Source organism: Amphiprion ocellaris, chromosome 24, assembly GCF_022539595.1.
Source record: "Amphiprion ocellaris isolate individual 3 ecotype Okinawa chromosome 24, ASM2253959v1, whole genome shotgun sequence".
Lineage (NCBI taxonomy): Eukaryota > Metazoa > Chordata > Actinopteri > Pomacentridae > Amphiprion > Amphiprion ocellaris.
In genome coordinates, this window is record NC_072789.1 from 20989004 (window position 1) to 21013787 (window position 24784).

Sequence of the window (24784 nt, forward strand, 5' to 3'; positions counted from 1 at the left end):
CTTTGCGCACCTGGAGTTTTTATTTCTTATTATTTGAGCTTCTTTTCCTCCTGCCGATCCTGTTTTTTTTTAAATTTTCTCAGTATCCAGCCATGACCTTTGCCCAACGAGAGAATTCACAATGATGGTCTAACCAAGACCAGTGGGGAGATGCAAAGCTGTGACAAAACAAAGATCCACACACTAATTCTACCTCCATTATTCTCGAGTTGGTGTGCAAACAAAAAGTTTGAAGGAGTCCTTGGGGAAACAGTATGTGGTAACAAGGATGTGCTCGCATAAAGACAGAGGAGCTCTCAGGGTTCATCACGCCTCATTCTTATGAATAGCCACACATTCTTTTTTTTTTTTAAACATTTTCACAGCTACAGGTAGAGAAATTCCTTCTAAACTTGCTCCACAAACCATTTTCTGTGTTCTTGCCATAAAAAATACAGCAGCTATAACTCAGCTGCATGTATCAGGGTGTCAGGAGCTGCTATATTTGTTCTCTGTATGTTAATGAAGTTCAGCCCTAGTTTGTTTCCATGATGGAGTATCATGTGAAACACTTGCCTTCAGAATGACAGAGGATGGAGGTTGTTGCTGGAGGAGGCTCGGTGCAGGGAGTCCATTTGGATAAGGGATAGCTCAGCCCGGAGCGCATAAAAACCTGTTTACCGAGGATTTATGACCATTTCAAGGTTTTTCCACAACCAGCCTAAATATGTTTACCACAGTGGAGGGGAGGAGGAGGAGTACACAACAGAACAGATACTGTTCATTACAGTAAATGCACTCTGAGGAGAGACTGTAGGTGAAATGCAAAAGAGGCAGCAATGTATTTTTTTTCCTCTATCTTAATGGAACAATTCATTGATTTTACACACTTTAGCCTCTCTGTGTATTCAGCCTTGGAAAACACTTCTATAAGGTTCTCTGTGTTTGTCAAGTCAGCTTGGGTGGAGATTTAAAATTTATGCAGAAATAGTGCAGAGAGGAATATATTCATCCCATTGTATGAATAAATACTGTATGCCAAGAAAGAAATCCACGCATGGACCGAACAATTACCTCTTTTACGCAATTCTTTAAATTCATACAACATACAAACACAAGTTCCCCTAGTTAATTTGTTTTACTAATTAGTTCAAAGTCGTTTTATCGGTTGTTAAAGTATAAAACTGGTCAAGTTAAATTAACTAATCAGTCAGTACAAAGAAAAACTGTGAGGAAAAATGGAAATAAAGGGTTTTAACTGAGGACCTGGGGAAATGGACATAGACACACTAGAGACTCAGATGAGTTAAGTTGTGAATAAGGTTTGCTGACATCGGAAAAAGTGACACCAATGGAGCAGCAGTACATGTGAGCAGTTTTGGGACTCTCTGATCTTTGGGTATATATTGTAGTTGGGAGAAGGTCAGATTTATATTGCAGACAAATATGGAGACCACTAGTCTGCTTAGTCATGTGAGAATAGACAATATCTAATCGCCTGCAGTGTCTGCCTGTCTAAAGGCCATTATGACCTTAAAAAGGGGAAAGAGTCATTTTTCCTTCACAATGTGGGTATATAAGGCCCGCAGTATTAAATGGATGAAAAAAGTAAATAAAATCTTCAGCACAATATTAAGTTGATGCAATTACCAACATTATTTATTTTGTCAACCCGACCAATCGAAATAGGGTCTTCGCACCTTTGGTGCTCGGACCCTAATAAGAAACCCATGCATTCCAATAGGGTATCCAAAGTTGTTTAAATCAATCCAACTGGACTTTAAGAAGGTTCCTTGAAGACGTTTCACCTCTCATCCAAGAGGCTTCTTCAGTTCTGGTGGTGGTTGATGTTGCCTCAGCTTATAACCTCTGTGAGGTGTGGTCAGTGTTATTCACATTCCGACGACCATTGCCAAGGCCCACCTGGCTCCTCAACGATGGTCGTTGGGAGCCAGGGAGTGACACAAAGGGGGTCGTTGAAATGCTAACATGTTAACATGTATTAACACTATAAATTTTACTCTATAACTGTTCCACTGAATCGTTAGTTTTGCAAGCATTTGATCATAATTATGGGTAAATTTAAAATTTTATCCTGCCAATGGTACCAGAGGTGAAAAGGGAGTCATAAAAGTTTCCACAAAAGTATATTCTTATCCAGCCAGTGGCTGTTAAAATATTTCATTCTGGACCACAGTGTTGGACCAACCCACCGGCCAACAATACTGTCACAAGAGACAAAACACATTATTAATTTATAAATACAATATGTCTGAGCACTAAAAACAGAATCTACAAAAGCAAATCGTGCTTCACTTGATTTTCATAGATGAAATATATATCTGTTTTTGGGCTGAGAAGAATAACTGAGCAGGTGCAGTGGAGTGGAAGCATCAGTAAACAGAAAGAAGGGCCAAATCTGGTGCTGATGTATGGGCTGGTGCAGAATCCAGCAGGGGTTTTACAAACTGCCCATGTTTCCACCTGTGAGAGTCAAACAAGGAGTCGGCTGCACGGTGGGTGGAAACTAAACCCTGCCATTAATCTTGTGGCATAACTAGTTGTATTTTATAATTACATATGAAACTGGATTTGCTTATTGACTTGTAAGTAGTGGCCTCTGCAATGGTGAAAAATATTGAAAATGTACCAAAAAACAACCAAAAGAGGCCAGAATGTGTTTTTAGAACTGACTGTTGTCTTTGTTGGTGCTGTCAAACCAAAGTGAAGAATAGTCTATGAAGACCAAAGTATTCCTGACAGATTTTTTATTTTTTTTTCAAAGCTTGCCATGTGTTTTGCATGTAACCTGGTCTGCTTGAAAATAATACATGTGTGGAACACTGAGTGTTGACTGGAGTAGTGAAATTCTTTGATTTAATTACATCCTCTCATAATGTAATGAGTTAAAATAAGTGAAAATATCTTTGTGTTTAATGGAGAAAGTGAATAATCAAGCGCAAGTCCACGTCTGAGTAATTCAAACCCACTGATGCAGATAAAGCGTTAGCCTGCTGTGCAGCCACAACGAGTTGAATCCTGCATCTACACGTGTTGCACTCGCTGGTAAAACAGTTTGCCCTGTCTTTGTTGTGAATGCATCAGATCTGTCAGTAGACAAGAGACAGCTGCCCTCATTTCCCAGGTTCTCCAAAGCAAAAATGCTAATGCCAGCTTCTCCTGTTGATCTGTCAATTACAAAACTGTCCACTTCATTTAGACTCATTGTGGCTGTATTTCTGGGATTAGAGCGTCAGCGCTGGCTCGCTTCATAACCGTACCGATTTCATCAGCTCCTTTTATGGCTAACAACATTTCCATGAAATCTAAAAAGCCAAATATACCAAGCCACGTTATTGTTGTCTCTTAGCCACAGATTAAAAGCCTGCTATCGCTCCTTCACATGCTGCTGATGGAGGATAATCACAAGCTATTAATGCTTCTAAAAGACTGCTAGCACCAAGCTCGATAATGTAGCGTTTTATTGATATACACGATGCCCTCTGTATTTAATGATCGGCTGCAGATACTATTTGCTAAACCTTAATTTATTTCTAGATATGAGCATTAGAATTAAGCAGCATTCACGAATCATCAGGGGCATTTTGAGTGTTTAACAGTTAATCATCACACATGATTTAAGAGTCTATAAGCATGAGGGAGGCTTTGTGAGGCTGATGTCGCAATGCTAAACATAGTCCCAGTCAATTTATACCAAGCTGGTGCAAAATATCAAAATTCCTGGTATGAGTTTATAGCTTTTGAAAATGTGCAAAAATTGGTCCAAAGTCGTCCAAAATATGACATATGATTCAAAATTTCTGACTTCCTGTTGGGTTTTGGATATTGGTGCCCAAACATTTTTTGTGCATCTTGATGGATTACATATGTGTTTTCTAGTATGTTTAGGTTTTCAAATTTGAGTTTCAAAGAACGGGATAAGAAGAAATAATAAGAAGAAACCCATTGGTTTCAATCGGGTCCTTTGCACCAATCACTGCTCAGACCCTAATTAAACCAAAAATCAATCACACAAGCAGGAATGAAGCTGTTTATACCAGAACTTATGCTCCTCTAATGCTGTCCTTACCAAACTGTGTTGAGAATTGACGTTTTGTCGCTTCAAAAGGAGCCAGCTGAAGTGGTTTGGCATCTGATTAGGATGAAGGAGGCCCTGCAAGACACCCAGAAAACATAGATACATGGATGGAAATGCATGGATTACATATCTCATCTGGCCTGGAAATGTCTTGGAATCCTTTAGAAGGAGCTGGAAAACGTTGCTGTTGCAGATGGATGCTGCCAACGGTCCCTGACCCCAGATAAGCGAATGCATGGATGGAGGTCAAGCGTGACAGACGGCTGCTTCCAGGCACTAATGCAAACAAAAAAACAGGCAAAACAAGAGATAAAACAGTGGAATAACAAGGAATGGGCTACAGAAATAATGGCACCACGACACAGTGGCAATAACCAGGTATGTATGAAGCGTATAGATATTTATGAGATGAGTAGGGGATGTTTATTCCCACAAACGTACACAGCACAAAATTGTGTGTCACCTGATATCATTACATTTAAAAACACCACAGATGTATCATAACTTCAAAGGCTTCCTGTCGAATCACCTGAAGCCACTGCCGTCTGAGGCGTTGATAGCTTAATGCCGTCCAGGCCAAGTTTGAATTTAAAAAGTGTTGAATTATTTGTAGTTTACACAGAGCAAATTGAGGCAAAGCTGCAAAACCACCAGTTCACACCGCTCACCGCGCAAATGGAAAGATGAAATTGTTGGGGGTTTTTTTCCAATGGGTGTTAATATGTTCTGATCCTATCACAATTACGCACACTTCTTCCCACTTTTGGTGCCAACATGTCTCACAGAGCACATATGAATCATTTACTTACTCACGGTTATCATATTTTGGAAAGAAAATCCATTAATTTAACCAATTATTATAGTCACATTGTAGAAACAGATACAAAGATTTCAGAGACTGTTCTTCCCCTGGATGAAAGAACAGAAAACTCCTTAAATAGTGAGATATTACTGGAGAAAAAAAACAATAGGAACGAGAATCAGCTTTATCTGAAGCCCACAACACGATTAAAACATTGCAATGGAAGTTTGTGTCTAACGATAGAGTTATCTTAATTAGAATGTCCTGACAGCTCAGGATTCATCCAGAGAAGCTTTAAGACAAAAAAATTCCACCGCATAAAGCTGAAATCTGTGCGGAACAGTCGACCTGTCAGATGTGTAGAAGAACACAGAACATTATAACATTATGGGGGAAAAAAACCTGGGTGTGGATACATTTCTATGGTTTATACTGATTTAGATGTTGGTTTTACAATGTTATGTTGGATAGAAGGTTCATTTTGTGTGATCAAAGAAGCTGAGTACATTCATATTAAATTGCAGATATATTGGGATGTTTAAAAAAAAAAAAAAAAAAAAAAACATCAAATGTGAAGTCCAATGGTCTAACATCTGACATATCAGTACTAAAACTAATGTCTTGGATGGTTTCCTCAATATTGACTATTAATGGTTTAAATTCACCCGTGTAATTAAAACACGACCTGAGATCGCAGATAGTCAATATAGCATCTTAACCGGCTCCCACGTTATAATTAAAACAACTGGAGGCTGCTAGCAGCTGATATGTGGATCTAATAAGGCTCCTGGAAACTGTGCAACTCTACTGTTGCTTCTCCGTGCTCCTGCTTGCACGCTTCACAGGTGAGTCACATCTTCAAACAATTTAATTAGTGTTAACAGAAAGCAAATGATATCATGTCACTTACAGTGTGACTTCATGATAAGTGTTAAGTGTTTCATTCATTTGCCTTTCTGGAAAAATGAGGTGTGCTTTCAGAGTTTACAGGGCAAATCAGCAGCACAACAGCAGTTAATATGAAAAACTTTTAAAGCTAAACATTCCCAATGCAGGAAGTTGATGACAATATTAGGGCACCACGAACTGTGTAACCCCCAATCCTAACCCATCCCTAAAAAAAAAAAACTCTCCCAGGGCTGTTTTTTCAGGAAGACGCCTTTTCAAAGTAACAAACCTAGTATAAATGTTCTAAAATATATTAAATCTGAGCAGTATTGACAAGCAATGGCGCCACCAGGCAGTGGCCTGGGGTGGCCACGGCCACCCCTACAAATCTGCTGGCCACCCCACTGGCCAGTCACAAATATCGATTGCCGGCAAGGACAAGGCTCAGATGGCGCACACTTAGCCAATCAGAGGCGACAAAGAGTTCCTTCCCCCTTGATTGGCTCATTGTCTAACAGTGATGTTAATCACTCATTCATTCCATTGGTTCTGAGTAGGTTGCAAACTCTGACAGCATCACCATTGATCCGCATCGATCAGCAGCACCGATCTGAAGAGAGGACTATGAGTAAGTCATAATTTCTTTTGTAAAAAGAAGAGGGAGAAGTAATATTCGTCGTGACGTGCTTTTTAAGTGCCAAAAGGTGCTGCTACAGCAACCTGTTAGAGCAGCACCGCTGTGCTTTGTAACTTATTTGAGTTACATAAGGTTACAGTACGTAGGCATAGTCAGCTAACGTTAGCTGCTGCTATTATTTCAATTTGCAGACCATGAAGAGAAAGTCAACAGACATCTCTTCTTACTTCAAGAAAGTTATGACTGTCTGAAACATGTCAGAATCAGAATAAAGGGTTTCTGTTTGTATCTGGAAGTACCTGCTTTTGCTGTTTTGATTGCAATAATGTACACTGTAAATGAATAATGATAACTAGCTAATTAAAAAAACAAATCACCTAACACATATACATAGCAAAATAAAACAGGATTGTTGAGACTCAAAATGTTAACTGTACTGTTATTAGTCTATGCACATTAGATCATTAGTAACATTAAATATAACATAATAAAGGCAACAAGTTTATCAATAGGCGCTTCCTCAAGTCTTTCTGATAGTTTTCTGCTAGCCTATATGCTACAGTATAATAAAAAGATAGTAATAATAGCACTAGTAAAATCAAATTCCTGAAATTATGACTTTTAAGTTTTGGTGTGCCACCCCAAGATTTCAAGTGGCCCCACCTGGCCACCCCTATGAAAAATTTGTGCAGGCGCCACTGTTGACAAGATAAACAATGGATGCAAGTATGCAATGGAGGAATGGGTAGCGGTCACTTCTACAAAGTTACATCGCTGACTACCAGCCTGGCATGCATACTACAGTGTTTTCAGTCCTTCCAGTGTTCCAGTGTAAACACAGATCTTTTTCACTCCGTTGTCGTGTAAACCCAACAAGGAGAAGGAAATACTTTTGTGTTTTCGGGTGAACGTTGTCATGTAAACGGGGCCTTAGGCATCTGCCATATTCCTTCCATTTCTTAATGAAGGATTTAGTTGTTCTCCAAGGGATATTTGGTGACTTAAAAAAAGTTGGTATTTATCCCCTGACTTAATTTTTTCAATAATCTTTTTACAGAGTTGCTTGGAGTGTTCTTTTGTCTTTGTTAGTTAGAACCAGGGGTAGCGATTCACCAGTTCCACATTTGTTTTCACTTTGACATGAAAGAGGGGTTTTTTTGTAAACTCTTGTGAAAAAAAGCCAAACTGAATTGTGCATTATTTGATCATTAATGGGAAAAATTACAAGGGGGACGGATACTTTTGCTAAGCACTATCATGTATACTATATGATTTAAACAGAATATTGCAGCATTAACAGACTGAACAGTATAAACAGAGTGTTATTAACATGCTAGGTATATAAACACACCAACTACATATCCAATACTGTTCAAAAGTTTGGGGTCACCCAGAAAATTTCATGTTTTCCATGAAAACTCACACTTTTATTCATGTGCTAACATAACTGCAACTCCAGATATTCCATTAAAAATCAGCTGTTTCCAGCTAGAATAATCAATTACCACATTAACAATATCGAGACTGTATTTTTATGAATTTAATGCTGTTTAGTGATTTTTAAAAAAAAAAAAAAGGACATTTCTCAGTGACCCCAAACTTTTGAACGACAGTGTATATGTGATTTAAACTAAATATTCCAGTATTAACAGAATAAACAGCCTAAACAAAGTGCTATGAACATGCTAGGTATATAAACAACACGATGTTCAGCAAATATTTAGTTAGTTGAAGAGTTGAAAATGATGTCTGCAGTGACAAAACGCCAAAAAAAACATTGAACCGAAACCATCTTTCTCTAATCTTAACCAAACTGTCCCTATAGCCTTATCTAACACAGAAGACTTGACCTAAAAGACTGCTGCATATGTATATTGTTGCTACTGCAGCATGTTCGGGGTCACTGATAACCTATTACAGCATCACCTCTTCAAATATAACACATCCGTGACGGTTTCATTTTTCCACAAACACGGCAGCTGATGCCTAACAGCACGGGTTGCCACGTAAACTGTAGTGCTAGAGGTTAGATTGTGAAAATTGAGTGCAGACTCTGCACTCCATCGGAGTTGGCCAGACAGCCGAGTCTCTAAACGAACGCTCTTAACCTTTACATGTCCTTCCCACAGCCAAATGAACTCAACACGAGGAGCCAGTCAAAATGCCAGCACTGAGCAGCCATCTAATTAGTGTGATTCTGGCTGACTCCTGGGCTCTGGCAATCAACAAATACCGATACAAAACTGAATTAAATGCAAATACCATAAGCACGATCAGAGGAAACAAACTATCTTGCAGATTTACTTTACATCTGAGTCAAAGGATTGATTTTTCAGTCCTATTAGATCTGTGCACTGCGTGAAGTTTCTTTGTATGACAGAATTCAAACAGCTTCTCTCAGAATGACTAAAAACCCAGAAGGCCAGGAATTTTGATCAAGTCTGTTTTATGTATTTTTTCTCTCTGTCTCTCTCCCTTTTTGGGGGGTTTGTTTTTGTGTTACTGCAGTGCTGTGTTGACTCACGTGCACTACATCTGCATCTCCCTGCTGTCACGTGCACGCTCTGCCCTAATTCTGCTGTCAGAGCTGAGTACATGCGAGCTTTCCTAAACTGCTGCAGGCTGCCGATGCCTTTCATGGCTCTGACCTGGTGTGTGTGTGTGTGTGTGTGTGTGTGTGTGTGTGTGTGTGTGTGTGTGTGTGTGTGTGTGTGTGCGTGAGCGAGAAAGAGAGTGTTGAACTCTTATTCCAGCAGCGGAGAAGCAAAAACCACAGTATGGCCTCTGATATCACCCTGAAAATAAGTACTTCTCATGAAATATACATATATATAACTTCACAGTAGCGAGCAAATCGTAACACACAATCTCAAGTGGAATGCTGACTCATTATTCTAGTTGGGCTTTATAGAGTGTTTGATATAGCTGTGAAGGACATCAAAGCCATCAGCCATCTCTTGCAGTTCAGACTCCACTACAAAGCAAAGAAACAACGAAATTTGTGCATCAAGTTCATAGCCGGGGCTGCACAGTGGCGTAGTGGTTAGCACTTTCGCCTTGCAGCAAGAAGATCCCTGGTTCGCGTCCCGGCTTTCCCGGGATCTTTCTGCATGGAGTTTGCATGTTCTCCCTGTGCATGCGTGGGTTTTCTCCGGGTACTCCGGCTTCCTCCCACAGTCCAAAAATATGCTGAGGTTAATTGATTACTCTAAATTGCCCGTAGGTGTGAATGTGAGAGTGATTGTTTGTCTCTGTATGTAGCCCTGTGACAGACTGGTGACCTGTCTAGGGTGTCCCCTGCCTTCACCTGAGTCAGCTGGGATAGACTCCACCCCCCCATGACCCTAGTGAGGAATAAGCGGTGTATAGATAATGGATGGATGGAAGTTCATAGCCTTTGCTCCACTTGAAGAATCAGCTAAAGAGAAATCTTTTCATCCCAGCCCTCACATAAGGTGTGTCTGTCGAAGTTCTTATCCTGTCGACCTCTGTGTTTGTTGTTTGCCATAAAAGTGACAGGAACATTTGCAAAAATGTCGTGTTTCTGTATTCTGAGGTCAAAGTGAAAAGATCCTAACCTGTCTTTAAATGTGCTGTGCACAGAACAACAGAGAGCACAAGAGAATAAGTCAAAGTCAGCTTTACTGTCAGTTTTTCAATATGTACACTACCGGTCAAAAGTTTTAGAATGCCTCAATTTTTCCATTTTTTAAATTGAAAGTCAAGTAGTTCAAGTCCAATGAATAGCTTGAAATGGTACAAAGGTAAGTGATGAGCTGCCAGAGGTTAAAAAAAGGGTAAGGTTTTCCAAAACTGAAAAATTATGTACATTTCAGAATAATACAAAAAGGCCTTTTTAGTGAACAGAAATGGGTCAACTTAAAGCTGTTCTGCAGCAATGGAGGTTGCCTTGAAAGCTGGTGCGACCAAATCTTACAGGTGTCCCATCTTTTCTTGATTCCTTACAACCCGCTCTGTCTGCATGAAAGCAACAGCTAAGAAGAAAGAATGCAGAACTGAGTGAAATGTAAACATGACCATGAGATAAAGTAGTATGGCAGATAAAGTGCAGAATATTCACAACAGTGCAAATGAATAACAACAGTCCAAGTAGTGCAAATATGCTTGACAGTAGGATAAGGATAGATATTCTCAAATTTGCATCATAATGTGTGTGACAAGGTTATCTGAAACATTATTGCTATTCCCAGCATGCAATTGACTATCCATGTGTGAAACTATACTTTCCTGATACACACATGGGGGTCCGACGACCGAATATTCGGATATTCGGGTCTAGCCCGAGTTGTAATGTTGTTTTCTATCTACTGAGCCTGTGCCATTTGGAGGGAAGTGAAATACAGTATATCACTGGAAGTAGTTTGCACTGTTCAAACTTAAAAAAGTTACCTTACTACAGGTATTTGTTTCAAAAGCTTTATGTTGTGAAACACTGAGACTTTGGAAATGTGTGTTTCTCATGCCTTAACTTGTCATTTTGTAAAGATGTTATTTATTTTTGCTATTTTTTATTTTGTTATTTGGAATTTGCACATTATTTTACATTTTTGTCTGTCTGATCACATCCTTTCTAAAAAATAAATTAGACATTACAATCAAACACTGACTCAGTTACTTGAGGAGTCTTTTCACCATATATATATATATATATATATATATATATATATATATATATATATATATATATATATATATATATATATATATATATATATATGTACACACTACCATTCAAAAGTTTGTGGTCACCCAGGCAATTTCATGTTTTCCATGAAAACTCCCACTTTTATTCATGTGCTAACATAACTGCACAAGGGTTTTCTAATCATCAATTAGCCTTTCAACACCATTAGCTAACACAATGTAGCATTAGAACACAGGAGTGATGGTTGCTGGAAACAGGCCTCTGTACCCCTATGTAGATATTCCATAAAGAATCAGCGATTTCCAGCTAGAATAGTCAATTACCACATTAACAATGTCGAGACTGTATTTCTGATTAATTTAATGTTATCTTCAACTTTTATCTTCAATCTTCAAAAACTTATTTTCTTTCAAAAATAAGAACGTTGTTAAATGACCCCAATGTATGTGAACATTGTATTGTTAACATGTTTTCAGATGGCACTAAACAGGAACAAATGCTTCCATCACATGCTGTATTGTACTGTATTTTACCCTTAATTTTAGCATTTTATTTTGAATAAGTCTGAACATGTCCAACATCAGAGTTTTGTGCAACATTCAGCAAATAAATGCTTCCAACCCAGACATCACCGGTGGGTGACAGCCTTGATCAAAGACCACAAGAGGTCTCCTGACACCACACAAAGGAGGAAACTGTGCCTTAGGTTTTGCATATACTAAAATGAAATATCCCCCTCATGGTATTTCTCTCTACTACTGCAGTGCATCCTGACCTGACTGCTGCTCTAAATGCCCTTTGGGATTGCTTAACAACACTGCTCCCTGCTGGTGACTCACCGTGGTAACCAGGTTATGAACTATTCATGGTGTGAAATAAATCTAACTGCTGAAATGCTTTTATTCGGTAAGTGGTGTAAACCATGGCAAACTTCTTCTTCTCTAGTTTATTACTAGAGTAGACCAGGTAGACGTGTGTTTGAGATACACTGCCCCCTGCAGTTTGGGAGCAGACTTCTTCTTCTTCCAGCCTTAAGGCTGGAATATACTTTCCGCACGAACGAGCCGCGCAGAAATCTGCCGCACGGAAATCCATGCGAGAGAACGTGTGCATTTATACTCCGTGCGCGTCTGCTCCCAAACTGCAGGGGGCAGTGTATCTCAAACACACGTCTACCTGGTCTACTCTGGTACTAAACTAGAGAAGAAGAAGTCTGCTTCCAAACTGCAGGGGGCAGTGTATCTTAAACACACGTCTACCTGGTCTACTCTGGTACTAAACTAGAGAAGAAGAAGTTTGCCATGGTTTACACCACTTACGACGCGGCATTTTACCGAATAGTTGCATTTCAGCAGTTAGTTTTAATTTCACACCATGAATAGTTCATAACGCGGTTACCACGGTGATCTCTGTGTGATGAATCGTTCACGTGAAAAGTTCACGTATTTCTAGACTTCAGCTACGAGTAGGTCCTGGCCCTCCGCCATGTTTTTCCCTGCAATCCGTCAAGACTTGGAATGTAAAGACACCTGAGACAGAGTGAGTACAGCTTACAATAGGAAATGCCAAAATAAAACAGGAAATAACTGAAACATTATGAGCAGGATGTAGAATTGGAGTTCCATCAAGGAACTAGTGTTAGTCATTGTTTGGCTTCTTCAGAGTTAATGTTGTGGTCGAAGCTGTCAGTTCCTATGCCACACTGGAAACAGAAAGACTGGCGATTAAGAGGCGACTATGTGGCCAGTTTTTGCAGAAGAAAAAGGTGACATGGCCAAGTATCTCCCTGGACCTGAATCTAAATGAACACCTGTAGGTTTTTTGTATTTTTTTTTTTTTAATAGAAAAAATGAGCTTAACAGGGTGATATCTGTCAAATTTTACTTCTGTGTAGGATGCTTGAAGTGTCCACTTTGATGTTTTTTAATATACATAATTCAAGGTACTTCAAGAAAACTAAACTTTTTAAAATGTACCCTTTGACCTTTTGACTCAATGGGTTTTTAGCAGATGAGTAATTAATTTATTCTGATGAATATTCTCCAGAATCTTGTCATTGTGTACTGCAGACTTGTTTTATAGATTTGAGCAGAGTCAACTGAGCTGGTAATGTAGAGATATCATGGTCAACCATTAAAATCAAAATGTATATTTCAAATTAATTAATAAAAAATAAACACTGCGTGACTGTGTAATATGGTCACTGTAAGCACAAGGGAAAATGATATCTCAAAATGATGATAATGAAATGGCATTTGGAATCTATTGCTAATGACATTTGCTTAAATGTTATTATCCTATAGATCCAGCCACTGAAAAAACAACAAAAAAAACATGAGGCAAATCAAACATGCTATTACATGACCTGTTACATAAACCTTTCAGATTTATGTAATATCACTAAAAGGTGTTTTTCTTTCCCTTTAGTTTTAAAACACGTCTGTCAAGTTATATTTTGAAACTTAGACAGGACTTGCTACTATATATGGAGCCTAACTTGACAAGCAACTATCGCGAGATTTGCAACTTCTGACAGCTTTCTATGTTCCGGATAGTTTGAGTGACTGGAGATCAGAGGTCAGAAGGAAAGATAAGGTAAAACCAGCATTAGTCCTTTACAAAGAAACACACGATAGCTGCTTCTGTCGCTGCTGTCATTCTGGAGGTCAACTGGGTGAGTGACACTGTGTGATCATTTATTTTATTATATGTCTTTGAACACAACTGCCAGTGACACATATCATGTGTGTGTTAGGATTTATTATTTTCACTATTTCTATTAAACATACTGCTGGCTTAATACCGATATACACATTGCACTATATGAAACATAAAAGAGTTGTGTTGATCTTGTGTAACGCTTCCTCAATAAGTAGAATTTATTGCTGCTTTTTTGTAGCTTTTGATTTGTTAAATACAATCATCATTATGCACACATGTAGTATGTTTAAATGCATGTATGGTGAAGCACAAGCTGCTTCTAACTGGCCGGTCAGGACTACACTGTGGTTGACATGTCGCCGTTTGTATTGGTTGAAATAATCTTGAACCACTGTTGGCTTCGCTGTGATGTAATGGAATATAAATGTGTATATATTATGTTAATATTTGCTGTGATTTCTTCCTCAGTGTTTCTTCTAACAACATGAAGTCCACATGGCTGCAATTGGATTCGCTGCTGCTGTTGCTGTTGCTGCTGCTCATGGAGTTGAGTTTTGTGTCTCCTCAGGAAGGCAACAAGCCCAATTTTGTCCTTATGATGGTAGATGACCTTGGAATTGGAGACCTGGGCTGTTATGGCAATAAAACTCTGAGGTAAAAACATATTGCAGTTGTCATTCTGTGAGGCTGAAAGGCTTTGAGTGTGGTTTTGCTCTATGGGTTAGGAAGATGATTCACATTCACAGTCATTCACATAATGAAGAAAATCTGCAATTCTGCTACTTCCAAAACATTGGACTTCCTCTTTTTTTATTTATTTATTTTTTCATTTTCTTTACCTTCTGTCTTTGCAGACTTTACATTTTCAAATTGGAGTGTTGTTGTGTTTGATTGTGGATGTTCTGTTCAGTAACGCAGCCCTAGAAAAGGATTAAAAAGTCAGAAAAGCTGAGAATGCCACAGGAGAGTGAGATGAAAAAGAATCACAACAAGAAACCCAGGAAAAGTGAGTCATCACTGGCTTGGCCTCCAAAGGACGTCTGACTTTTCATCGACAAAAGGCAGTCCAAGACCTGGAGAAAGATAGGAATGACACAGCGGAGACAGCACTAAGAAGAGATTAGAGCTAAACAGTAAATGATTTAAAATGCTAAGAGTAACTGACAGAGAGGGATTAGCATATGAAGTTTTCACCATATCAATAAATTCAGCCCCTAAACTCAGTAATTTTACCACTGGCCAGACGGTCAAAGGCTTTGTCTGTCTCATGATAAAACAGCTGATGACTGTGCACTATTAGAACTTCAAATATGTAGGAGACAGTGCAAGGAATGAAAGGCCAAAAGTGTGTAAAAACAATCCTTTTTGTGTCTCGATAAGGTTATTGAAAGACCTTCATTCTCTTGCAGTGATAATACAATCAAAATAGTGTACACATTCCTTCCAAAGCAAATAAGGACATATATTTAGCATCAGCGTTACTACACCCACATTTTATTAGGTAGAAATACTTCATAAACATCATACAGTTGCTTCTTGATTCTATCTCTTTGTGTTTCCCTGAGAGTGGCTGTAATGTACACACAGCTCTCAGCTCAGAAATCTATACAGGTAATTTCCTTTTTAGAATGGTTGAGACCTTTGAGGTTCAACAACATACAGTATATAAAAGCTGCTCCTACCTTTAGCTGAGTTATTATCTCACAATCCCTTATTAACCACCTAAATCCCACTTCTCTTGCCTGTCACATAAAGTTGTAGCATTAAACCTCACAAAACATCATTTAGTCTTTATCTCACTGCAATTGCACTTTCCTAACACTACATGGTTACAACACACAATTATTGTCCTTATCAACTAATCTGACATGTACTTATGCTGGTGTTTATTATACTGAATGTTCAGTAACTGGAAAATGGCCAGGAAGAAGGTATAGGGTTCCACTATGTAAACACAACAGGTACAAACACTCATTGATCCCTTTGTCAGTGAAGCTCATTGATGAGCAGATTCCCCGGGATGAACAGAAAAACAGGAAGCCAGTATGGTCATCCAGGTAACCATGTGTGTAACGTTGTAAGACAGGGGTGTCCAACATGCACCCCGCGGGCCCAAACCGGCCCACTCGAGGGTCTAATCCGGCCCGTTGGCCATTGTAAAACCAATATGTGAAGTGTAAAATTACAGAGGAGACATTAACTGCAAATTTTAAATTTGTAAAACTATGAATTTTAAAAAATTTCTTGACCATGATAAGTTGTTTTGATCATAAAGTAAAATACTATATTGCTCATTGTTCTTTTGTCATTTTGTGTCTCATTTTTGTAATATTTTATCTTGTTTTTGTTGTAGTTATCTTTTTTTTTGTCTGACTTGTTTTTGTTTCCTTTTTGTCTTGCTTGTGTTTTTTGTCTTATTTTTGTCATTTTGTGTTTTGCTTTATTCATTGTTTTGAGTAACATTTTTGTCGTTTTGTGTTTTTTTTTAGGGCTGGGAGATTTACGTGTCAATTTCGATGAATTAATTACAGAAAAAATAACGCGTTAAAAAAAATAAAGCATTTAATCACACCTTTCTAAGTTCCCTCATTTTTCAAAATAGACTACTTTAGCATTGAAAGTCCTTGAGTTTAGAGAAAGTCTTAAAATGTTGAATATAATCTGTGAATGCAGTAGACAGATAAAAAATGCAGATAAATAGAAATGAAAAAACATTTTTGTGATTTAGTTTTAGAGGACTCGTTGGAATAATAGCTTAAACCACAATTATGTCTGTCTTTTCATAACTTAATTATAAACTTTTTTGTTTATAAAAAATATAGATTCCTAATAAAAGAACCATCAAAATGTGATTTGTCAGACCCAGAAGTGATGATAACAGAATGAATCTGTGGATTTTCAACTTTTGAAGGTCCTTCAAATACTTATGCTGATGTTATGTGTCATACAGTGGAAAAACCAAACTAAATCCAAGCTTTAAATCATCAAAATCACCTTTTTCGACATGTCCCATTTTAAAATTGTATTAATTTTATACATTTTAAACTATAAACATGTATATGTCTATTCATTGATTCAACTGTCAACCAAAATTTATTTGAATTGAAAAACTTTACTTATTGTGTCAAATATTGCTGTTTGACCAAAATGTGATTAATCGCAATTACTAATATACAAAGCCTGTAATAAATTAAAATAAATTTTTGTAATTACGTCCCACCACTAGTTTCTTTTGTCTCATTTGTGTTAGTCTATTTTTTGTTGTTTTGTTTCTCACTTTTGTCATTTTTTGTCTTGTTTGTGTCATTTATGTAATTTTTTGTCAGTGTTTTTGTCATTTGTCCATTTTTGTAATGTTTGTCTTGTTTTTTGTCTTTTTATTGTCTGACTGTTGTCATTTTGATCACCAAGTAAAATACTATATTCTTCAGTTCCAGATAGCTGTGACTGAATGTTTTGTGCCTTTATAGATACTCTGTGACCTGTAACTTTTAATGTGTAAATGATAAACCCATGCATAGTGTTGTTGAAATTGAATTTATTCTTCATAAGAAATTTCAGATTGTTCATAATGTTTTGTAAAAAGATAATTCCTTAAATGTGAACTTTTGCACTCTTTTACACTAAAACAAAGGAAAGATTTGGAGTTGTTGTTATTTAGAAGTTAGAAGTTTAGCTGTGATTTTACTGGTCCGGCCCACTTGGGATCAAATTGGACTGAATGTGGCCCCTGAACTAAAATGAGTTTAACACTTCTGGTGTAAGGGGTGTGTTATGTTATGGATTGTTTTCATATATAATGCTGTATTTGCACATTGTACTTTTTTCTTACCCCTGGGGTCTGCATGGAGGATATATATAAGATTTCATATTTTTTTATTTATGAGTTGGATCTTTCAGTCCCTTTAGGTAGTTGTCACTAGTTGCCATCACATACACCAAAGCTTATTTGATTCCAACCAGGTTTGTGGTGTATATATAGAAAAATCATTTTGGGGTCCATGGGGACCCCAGCCAGACCCCAGAAGGACTGTGCATCTTTTATTTGTGTATGTTTGTGTTATGTTGCTCCTGTGATGACTGCTTCAGTTGCATTGTGCTTCATTTCAGTTCAGGAGTTCTTACACTAATACTTTAATTGATACATGTCAGTGATCATCAATAGTAATTTTATTGTTTCTTTCATATTTGTATCTTTAGACGACACAAGTTTCAGGAAAATATGCACTGAGAGCATATGGACAGGTACAGAAATGTGAAACAGATGAAATACTACTGGAGTCCAGCTGGACCCCAAGTATACGGATTAATGTACTGATGAGGGTTAAGCAGTGTGATAATGCATTGCACTTTCATTTCACTAATTTATTTTTTATTCCAGATGTTTGTTATTTTATTGTTGTATGAGTGGTATCCTCTGTCAAAGACAAATTTTTCCCAAGGGAGATTAATAAAGACACCCTGACCTTGACCTTGTTATCCAAAGCTAGATTGCACAAGTAGTGAGCAGTAACAAATAAAAATATGTCACAAGACAGTGTTTCCTCTAGGACTTTTTTCAGCAGCGGTGGCAGGCTCTCCGGGAGCTGTGGTGGCGTAAACAAATGAAATGGTGGCCCACCATTCATAAATGAATGTAGAGGAAACACTGCAAGAAGTTTTGCAAAGACAGATGGGAATCTATGAACACTGTGGCTTATTTCCTGCTTTCACTGAATGGTTCCTTTGCTTCAGTTACAGATCATGTTTCTGTGAGTCTGCTCGATGTGTTCATAAAGTGATGCAAACACACACACAGTCAGTGTTGTGCTTCCAGTTTGCTGTGTCGCACCAAAATGCCACAAAAATTAATCAATGGGAGCAGTTTTTGCAGTTGTCTAGCGGGGCATTCGGATAATATTTCCAAATGGGAAAGATTATTCGTCCCCTATGACACAAGTGCAAACCAGCTAGGATCAATCAGATTATTTCCCATTTCCCTGCAGCATCAGGCAGGGCTGCCCATTATTTCCTCTCCTCTTCGCAGTTGCAGTTGAGCTCTCCTCTGAGGCTCCCCTTCAGAAAGCAGATGTGAATTCCAATGATTGATTTACAGAGTTGATGATGTGGTTTTGCAGGACTCCCAATATTGACCAGCTGGCACAAGAAGGGGCAAAGCTGACCCACCACATCGCTGCAGCGAGCCTCTGCACACCCAGTAGGGCAGCGTTTCTCACCGGACGATACCCAATACGATCAGGCGAGTTCAAACACACACACACAACACAGTGCTTAATGTTGGTCCTCGGGCCATGTCCCCACACAGCTGAACTGTTTAAACACTGTTACATCTAACAGATCTTTACCTCTTGCAGAAAGTTATTGAATTATTCAGAAGGCTGACTTTGATGATGTCCATATGCAGTACACTTTATTCAAACACAAAAACAGCCTTGTCATTTTTAAAAAAAGGCTGACTGTTATTCCCATTGGTATGATGGTTTGATTTTTCATTGTGCAACCCCTTTTTGTCACCCCCCCCCCCCTTTTTTTTCTTTTCAAACATTCAATTATGGTCAATTTAATTTGTTTTTGACAAGAATTTGCAAACTAAGATTCTTTTTTGTCAAAGTGAAAACAGAGCTCTAAAAAGAAATGTTGATTAATGAAAATTATTAAACAAGAAATAAGCGATTACCTAAGCTTTCCCCTCCTTTACTGTATCTGTGTAAAAACATATGCAAAACTGCACAAAATAATGTGTTTTTGCTCTCCATTTTTCTTTTCAAAGGGCATAGGTGATAATTGGGAACCTGGTGTACACATTATTATTAGTATCTTATTATTATATAATATATTAGTTATGTTCTTACTAATAGTACACAGTATGCATTTTTAAAACACAAAGTATTTATAATCTAAGCTGTAGACACTCATCATTTTAAAATTAAGGCAGATTGTTATTCTCATTTGGATATATAAAAGGACATGAGCGCATACAGTGCCTGTAAAAACTATTACTCTTTTTAGAAATTTTCCCATTTTATTGCTTTGTAACATTGAATCATGGCTGATTTAGATGGCTCTTTTGACAAGAATGTATGGAAAACAGATTTCTACAAAGTAACGCCAATTAATTAGAAATTTAAAACAAAATAAAAAGTTATTGCATATGTATTTACCCTCTTCATGTCAGTATTTAGTAGATGCACTACAGACAGCAGTTACAGTTGAAACCTGTGCGCATTTTGCCATATTCTTCTTTGCAAACTCTCAAAAAATACATGCAAATTAATCTTTAAAACAGTGACCAAAAATAATGGGTTCTTTTTTTTTTCAAATTTTTCTCTTCAACAGGCCTGGCTGATCATCGGGAACCTGGTGTTTTTATCTTTAATGCAGCATCTGGAGGTCTTCCCAGCCAAGAGGTCACCTTTGCTAAACTAGCCAAACAACAAGGCTATGAAACCGCTCTTATAGGTACGTTACAGTTCCCCTTCATTTCACAAGTTGTGGATTTTTGGCTCTTACTACTGTAGATTTTACACAAGTGTTACGTGTTTTTTTTTTTTTACTTTGTTTTTTGCACCTCAATCTTTTCAGATATGGGATATGTAAAACTGAATAAAGTCAGAGGAAAAACTCATACAAACAGCTGAAAGCAAGTAAATTGCCTTGTTTGAAGTGTTGATTACTTACAACATTTGGATAATTTGTTATGCAATTTGTTTCTTTTTCGGTCAGGACTTGATTTGAGGATTAGTACCTAAGTTAATGGTAAAATATTTGTTAAGGGTTTCCACTTTTGGTAAATCTGTGATTTGTTTGTCTGTTTGTTGTTCGCATTCAGACTAGATGTTTGTTGATTGGTGCTTTGTGCCAGCGAGAGCGCAGGTGTGTAAAATTGTTTGGCGCACCTGTTTCCTTTTGTTTCCATAGTTACATTGGCATTAAACATCAGCATGTCCGTGGTTTTGGGAGGGTTGCTAGTGTGCTAGTTGTCCAACCGGCCAGCAGTCAACAGTGCATAAGAACCCGCCGCTAGTCGTTGCATGAAGACTAGGGAGGAGGTTAGATAGCGGGGTTTTTCTATTAGATAGGGGGAGAACTCCATACCGATTTAGGGTGATCCTCCGAGTGCACACGGTTACCTTGTGGTGCCTGACAGGTCCTGTTCGACTGTAAAATTGTCCTATGCTGTAGTTAATTTTGAATAAATCGTCAAAATGTCTGAGGTTGAGTCATTTATTGTTACTCCATCTGAGGAGAATTTAGAAAAGTGCACAAAAGAACAGTTGGTGAGGCTTGCTGAAACGGTTAAAAGAAAATGTTAAGGTGACGTTAAAAACAAAATTAGTGGAAATGGGAGTTATGGCCATAGATCAGGAAGACTGTCCTGTTGTCTCGTCGTTTTCTGTGCAAACACAAGGCTTAACATTTGAGCAACAGAAAGAGCTTCTCCTGTTACAGTTACAGCACGATCAGTTAAAACATGAATTACAAATTAAAAAACAGGTTGAAATCGAGCGCGTTCGGCAGGAGACAGAAACTGAGAGAGCCAGGTTGGAGGTTGAGGTGAGTCATCTGTCTTGGAGTAAAACAGGTGAATAATATGGTGATGGAAAGGGTGAGCAGGATCCTAGGCATCCTTTCAATATAAATAATTTGAGATTATTGCCACAGTTTCATGAAAGAGACCCAGATTAATTTTTTGTCTTGTTTGACCAGGTGGCAAAAGCAAGAGGCTGGCCTGATGCAGACTGCGCTTTAATGTTACAATGCGTTCTGACACGGAAAGTGCAGGAGGTATGTTCTTCATTGAGTGCTGAGGATAGCTGTAGCTATGAGAAGGTTAAAGCAGCTGTCCTGAAGGCTTATGAACGGAGGCGTACAGGCAGCGATTTAGATCGTGGGAGACACGTTCTGGCCAGACATTTGTAGAGTTTGCCAGAGTTTTATCCTTGCATTTTAAACGTTGGTTAATTGCTCTTGATGTCACAACTTTTGAAGATTTGTGCAAGTTGTTGATTTTAGAGCAGTTTAAAAATGTGCTTCCGTCTCGCATTGCCGCGTTTGTTAACGAGAGAAACTTAAAGACTACACCCCAGGCTGCTATGACAGCAGATGAGTTTGAGTTGCGTGCTGTCCAGTTAGTTCCGGCTAAGTTCCATCCCTTGGGGTTGAAAGTGGCCCATGATGATGGTGGACACTTCGGCGTCAGGAAAACATATTTGCACTCTGTGAAACATTTCTTCTGGCCACATATAAAAAGAGATGTATCTGCATTTATAAAAACCTGTGATGTGTGTCAGTTAACAGGGAAACTGAACCAGTGTGTGATGCCTGCTCCTCTTCAGCCGATACCAGCCATAAGTGAACCTTTTGAACATCTCATAGTTGATTGTTTTGGCCCTTTACCATGTTCAAAATCTGGCAGTAAGTATCTCCTTACGGTGATGTGCCAAAGCACGCGTTATCCTGCTGCATATCTGCTGAGGTTCATTACAGCTAAATCTGTGGTAAAGGGATTTACTCAGTTTATTTCAGTATTTGGCATCCCCAGAATTTTGCAGAGTGATAGAGGTTCAAATTTCACGTCACACATGTTCGGACAGGTGCTAAAAACATTAAAAATAAAACACAATACGTCTTCAGCTTATCATGCACTAAGTCAGGGTACGCTTCAGAGATTTCACCAGACCCTGAAATCTCTGCTTCGGGCGTACTGCACTGAGTTGGATTGCAGATGGCTCAGAATAAAATGAAAAAACTATATGATCGCTGTTCTGTACAACAAGAGTTCAGTCCCGGTGACCAAGTTTTAGCTCTCATGCCTATCGTTGGATCACCATTTGAGGCTGTTTACAGGCCCTTACAGTGTTGTAGAAAAATTGTCTGATCTTACCGGGTCATAAACAGTTCAAGAAATTCTGTCATGTTAATTTGCTTAAACCTTATTACAAGCGTGAGTCTGATCCTGTGGTAGGTAATGCTTCTGAGTTTGTGTATCCTGTGCTGGCTGTGAGCTCTGTATTGGAGGGTTCAGATGAAGATGGGGTTCCTGAGCCTGATGACAGTTTGCTCTATGGTCGTTTAAAAAAACTCAGAATCACTTAATAACTTGGATAAAATCCTGTCTCACCCGTCTGAGTCCAAGCGTCTGAAGTTGTCAAAGCTGATTGGTAAGTATCCCTGTATGTTTGGTGATGTTCTGTCACGTACTGATTGGATCGAGCATGACATTGATGTCGGTGACACGCTGCCAATTAATCAGAGGTTTTATCGCATGGCACCTGATAAACTTAAACATCTCGATTCTGAAATTAATTACATGATTGAAAATGGAATTGCTAAGCCTTCATTCTCAAGTTTGGCATCTCCCTGCATTCTGGTGCCAAAAGTAGATAAAACACCCAGGTTTTGTACAGACCTCAGAAAGGTTAATGCAGTCACCAAGTCGGATTGTTTTCCATTGCCCAGAATGGATGACTGTATTGACCAGGTAGGTTCAGCCAAATTTGTCAGCAAGTTTGATTTGCTTAAAGGATACTGGCAGGTTCCGTTATCTAAGCATGCACAGGAAATTTCTGTGTTTGTAACTCCATCTGGGCTGTTCTCTTATAAAGTAATGCCGTTCGGGTTAAAAAAACGCTCCGGCAACCTTGTAGCTGGTTTGGAGGGCTGTGCCGTCTATTTAGACAACTTGGTGGTTTATAAAGACACGTGGCACTCGCACCTTCAGCGTGTCTGTGCGCTTTTTGACTTACTGGCCAAATGTGAATTTGCGATGGCAAAGGTAGCTTATCTTGGCCATGTGGTGGGTCAGGGTTACGTTGCTCCAGTTGAGGCAAAGGTTTTTGCAGTCTCCCAGTTTCCTCAGCCTACAACTAAAAAGAACTGCAGCGGTTTTTGGGGTTGGTTGGTTATTATAGGAGTTTTTGCAAAAAATTTTCATCCATCGTTTTTCCATTAACAGAGTTGCTGAAGGCAAAGGCAAAATTCGTCATGGTCTTCAGCATGTCAACAAACATTTGACAATGTGAAGCGCCTGCTCTGCTCCTCTCCTGTTTTGCTACATATATAGGTCATGCGACCCGGTATCCGTACATAACATACACATGTATAACACACGCCTGTGCTCAGGGCAAGGTCATTTTGTTTGTGGGTACATCTATATTAAATGGCCACATTCTACGTTGCTGTGATTTCTGATCATCAATAACTAATAAACAAATGCTCTATTTTTGACAGTGCTATATGGGTGAATGGATAGCCTCGATGGAGTAATGTGCTCCCTGAGTGCTTTTCATCTTAGTTTTGTGATTTTGGTGGCAACCTGTGTCTTTTAATTGAAATGTTAAACAAATTGAGTGTGTTAAATCTTTCACATTTGTAAATAATACAATTATTTGGAGTTGATGCAGTTTTGAAATATTAAATTTTTAGGTGATATAGAATGGTGTGTACTTCTTTCTGTTGTGTACTGAACAGCTTTTCTATTGTTGCTGTTAAAAAATAACTTTCACTTTTCATGTTTTTTTTTTCTTTTCTGATCTTTTCTTTACATTTTTTTCCTTGTCTGCAGGAAAATGGCACTTAGGACTTAACTGCAAGAGCAGTGATGATCACTGCCACCATCCCAGTACCCACGGCTTTAAATACTTCTTCGGTATCCCTCTGACCAACCTGCGGGATTGCCAGCCTGGACACGGCACCGTTTTCCAGATCCAGAAATATTTTCCATTTGGGACGCTGGGCATCGTTTTGGTCACAGCAGTTTTCCTCCACCATGGCGGGATCATCACCATCCGCAGAGGGCTGATCCTGAGCCTGCTGTCTCTGCTGGTTGTGGTTACAGTTCTGGCAGCAGGACTTTTCCTGATGATCCCATACTTCAACTGTGTTCTCCTGAGGGACCACAGCATCGTAGAGCAGCCGTTCACATCTGAAAACCTGACACAGAGGATGACTCACGAGGCGGTGGATTTCATAGAGAGGTATATGGCAATATTTCTGATTCACGTGGACCAGAAAGCTCTGCCAGTCTTGCAGATAGACTTCTTTAATGATCAA

At 38.6% G+C, this 24784-nt stretch overlaps 1 protein-coding gene across 3 annotated transcripts in view; it reads left to right on the forward strand.

Annotated features, from left to right (window-relative positions):
- The first annotated feature begins 12379 nt into the window (after positions 1–12379).
- sts (steroid sulfatase (microsomal), isozyme S) overlaps positions 12380–24784 on the forward strand; it is a 194350-nt gene continuing 181945 nt past the window's right edge. For 2 of the 3 annotated variants that reach the window (XR_008600860.1, XM_023287874.3), the window contains exons 1-5: positions 13590–13745; positions 14201–14386; positions 18850–18971; positions 20069–20191; positions 24297–24708. Coding sequence is in view for 2 of the 3 variants with exons in the window: in XM_023287874.3 (XP_023143642.2) it covers positions 14217–14386; positions 18850–18971; positions 20069–20191; positions 24297–24708 (827 nt within the window). In the remaining variant the exon portion in view is untranslated. Of the gene's footprint in view, positions 12611–13589; positions 13746–14200; positions 14387–18849; positions 18972–20068; positions 20192–24296; positions 24709–24784 lie in introns of those variants that run through there. The other variant, XM_035956107.2, reaches the window with a different exon arrangement.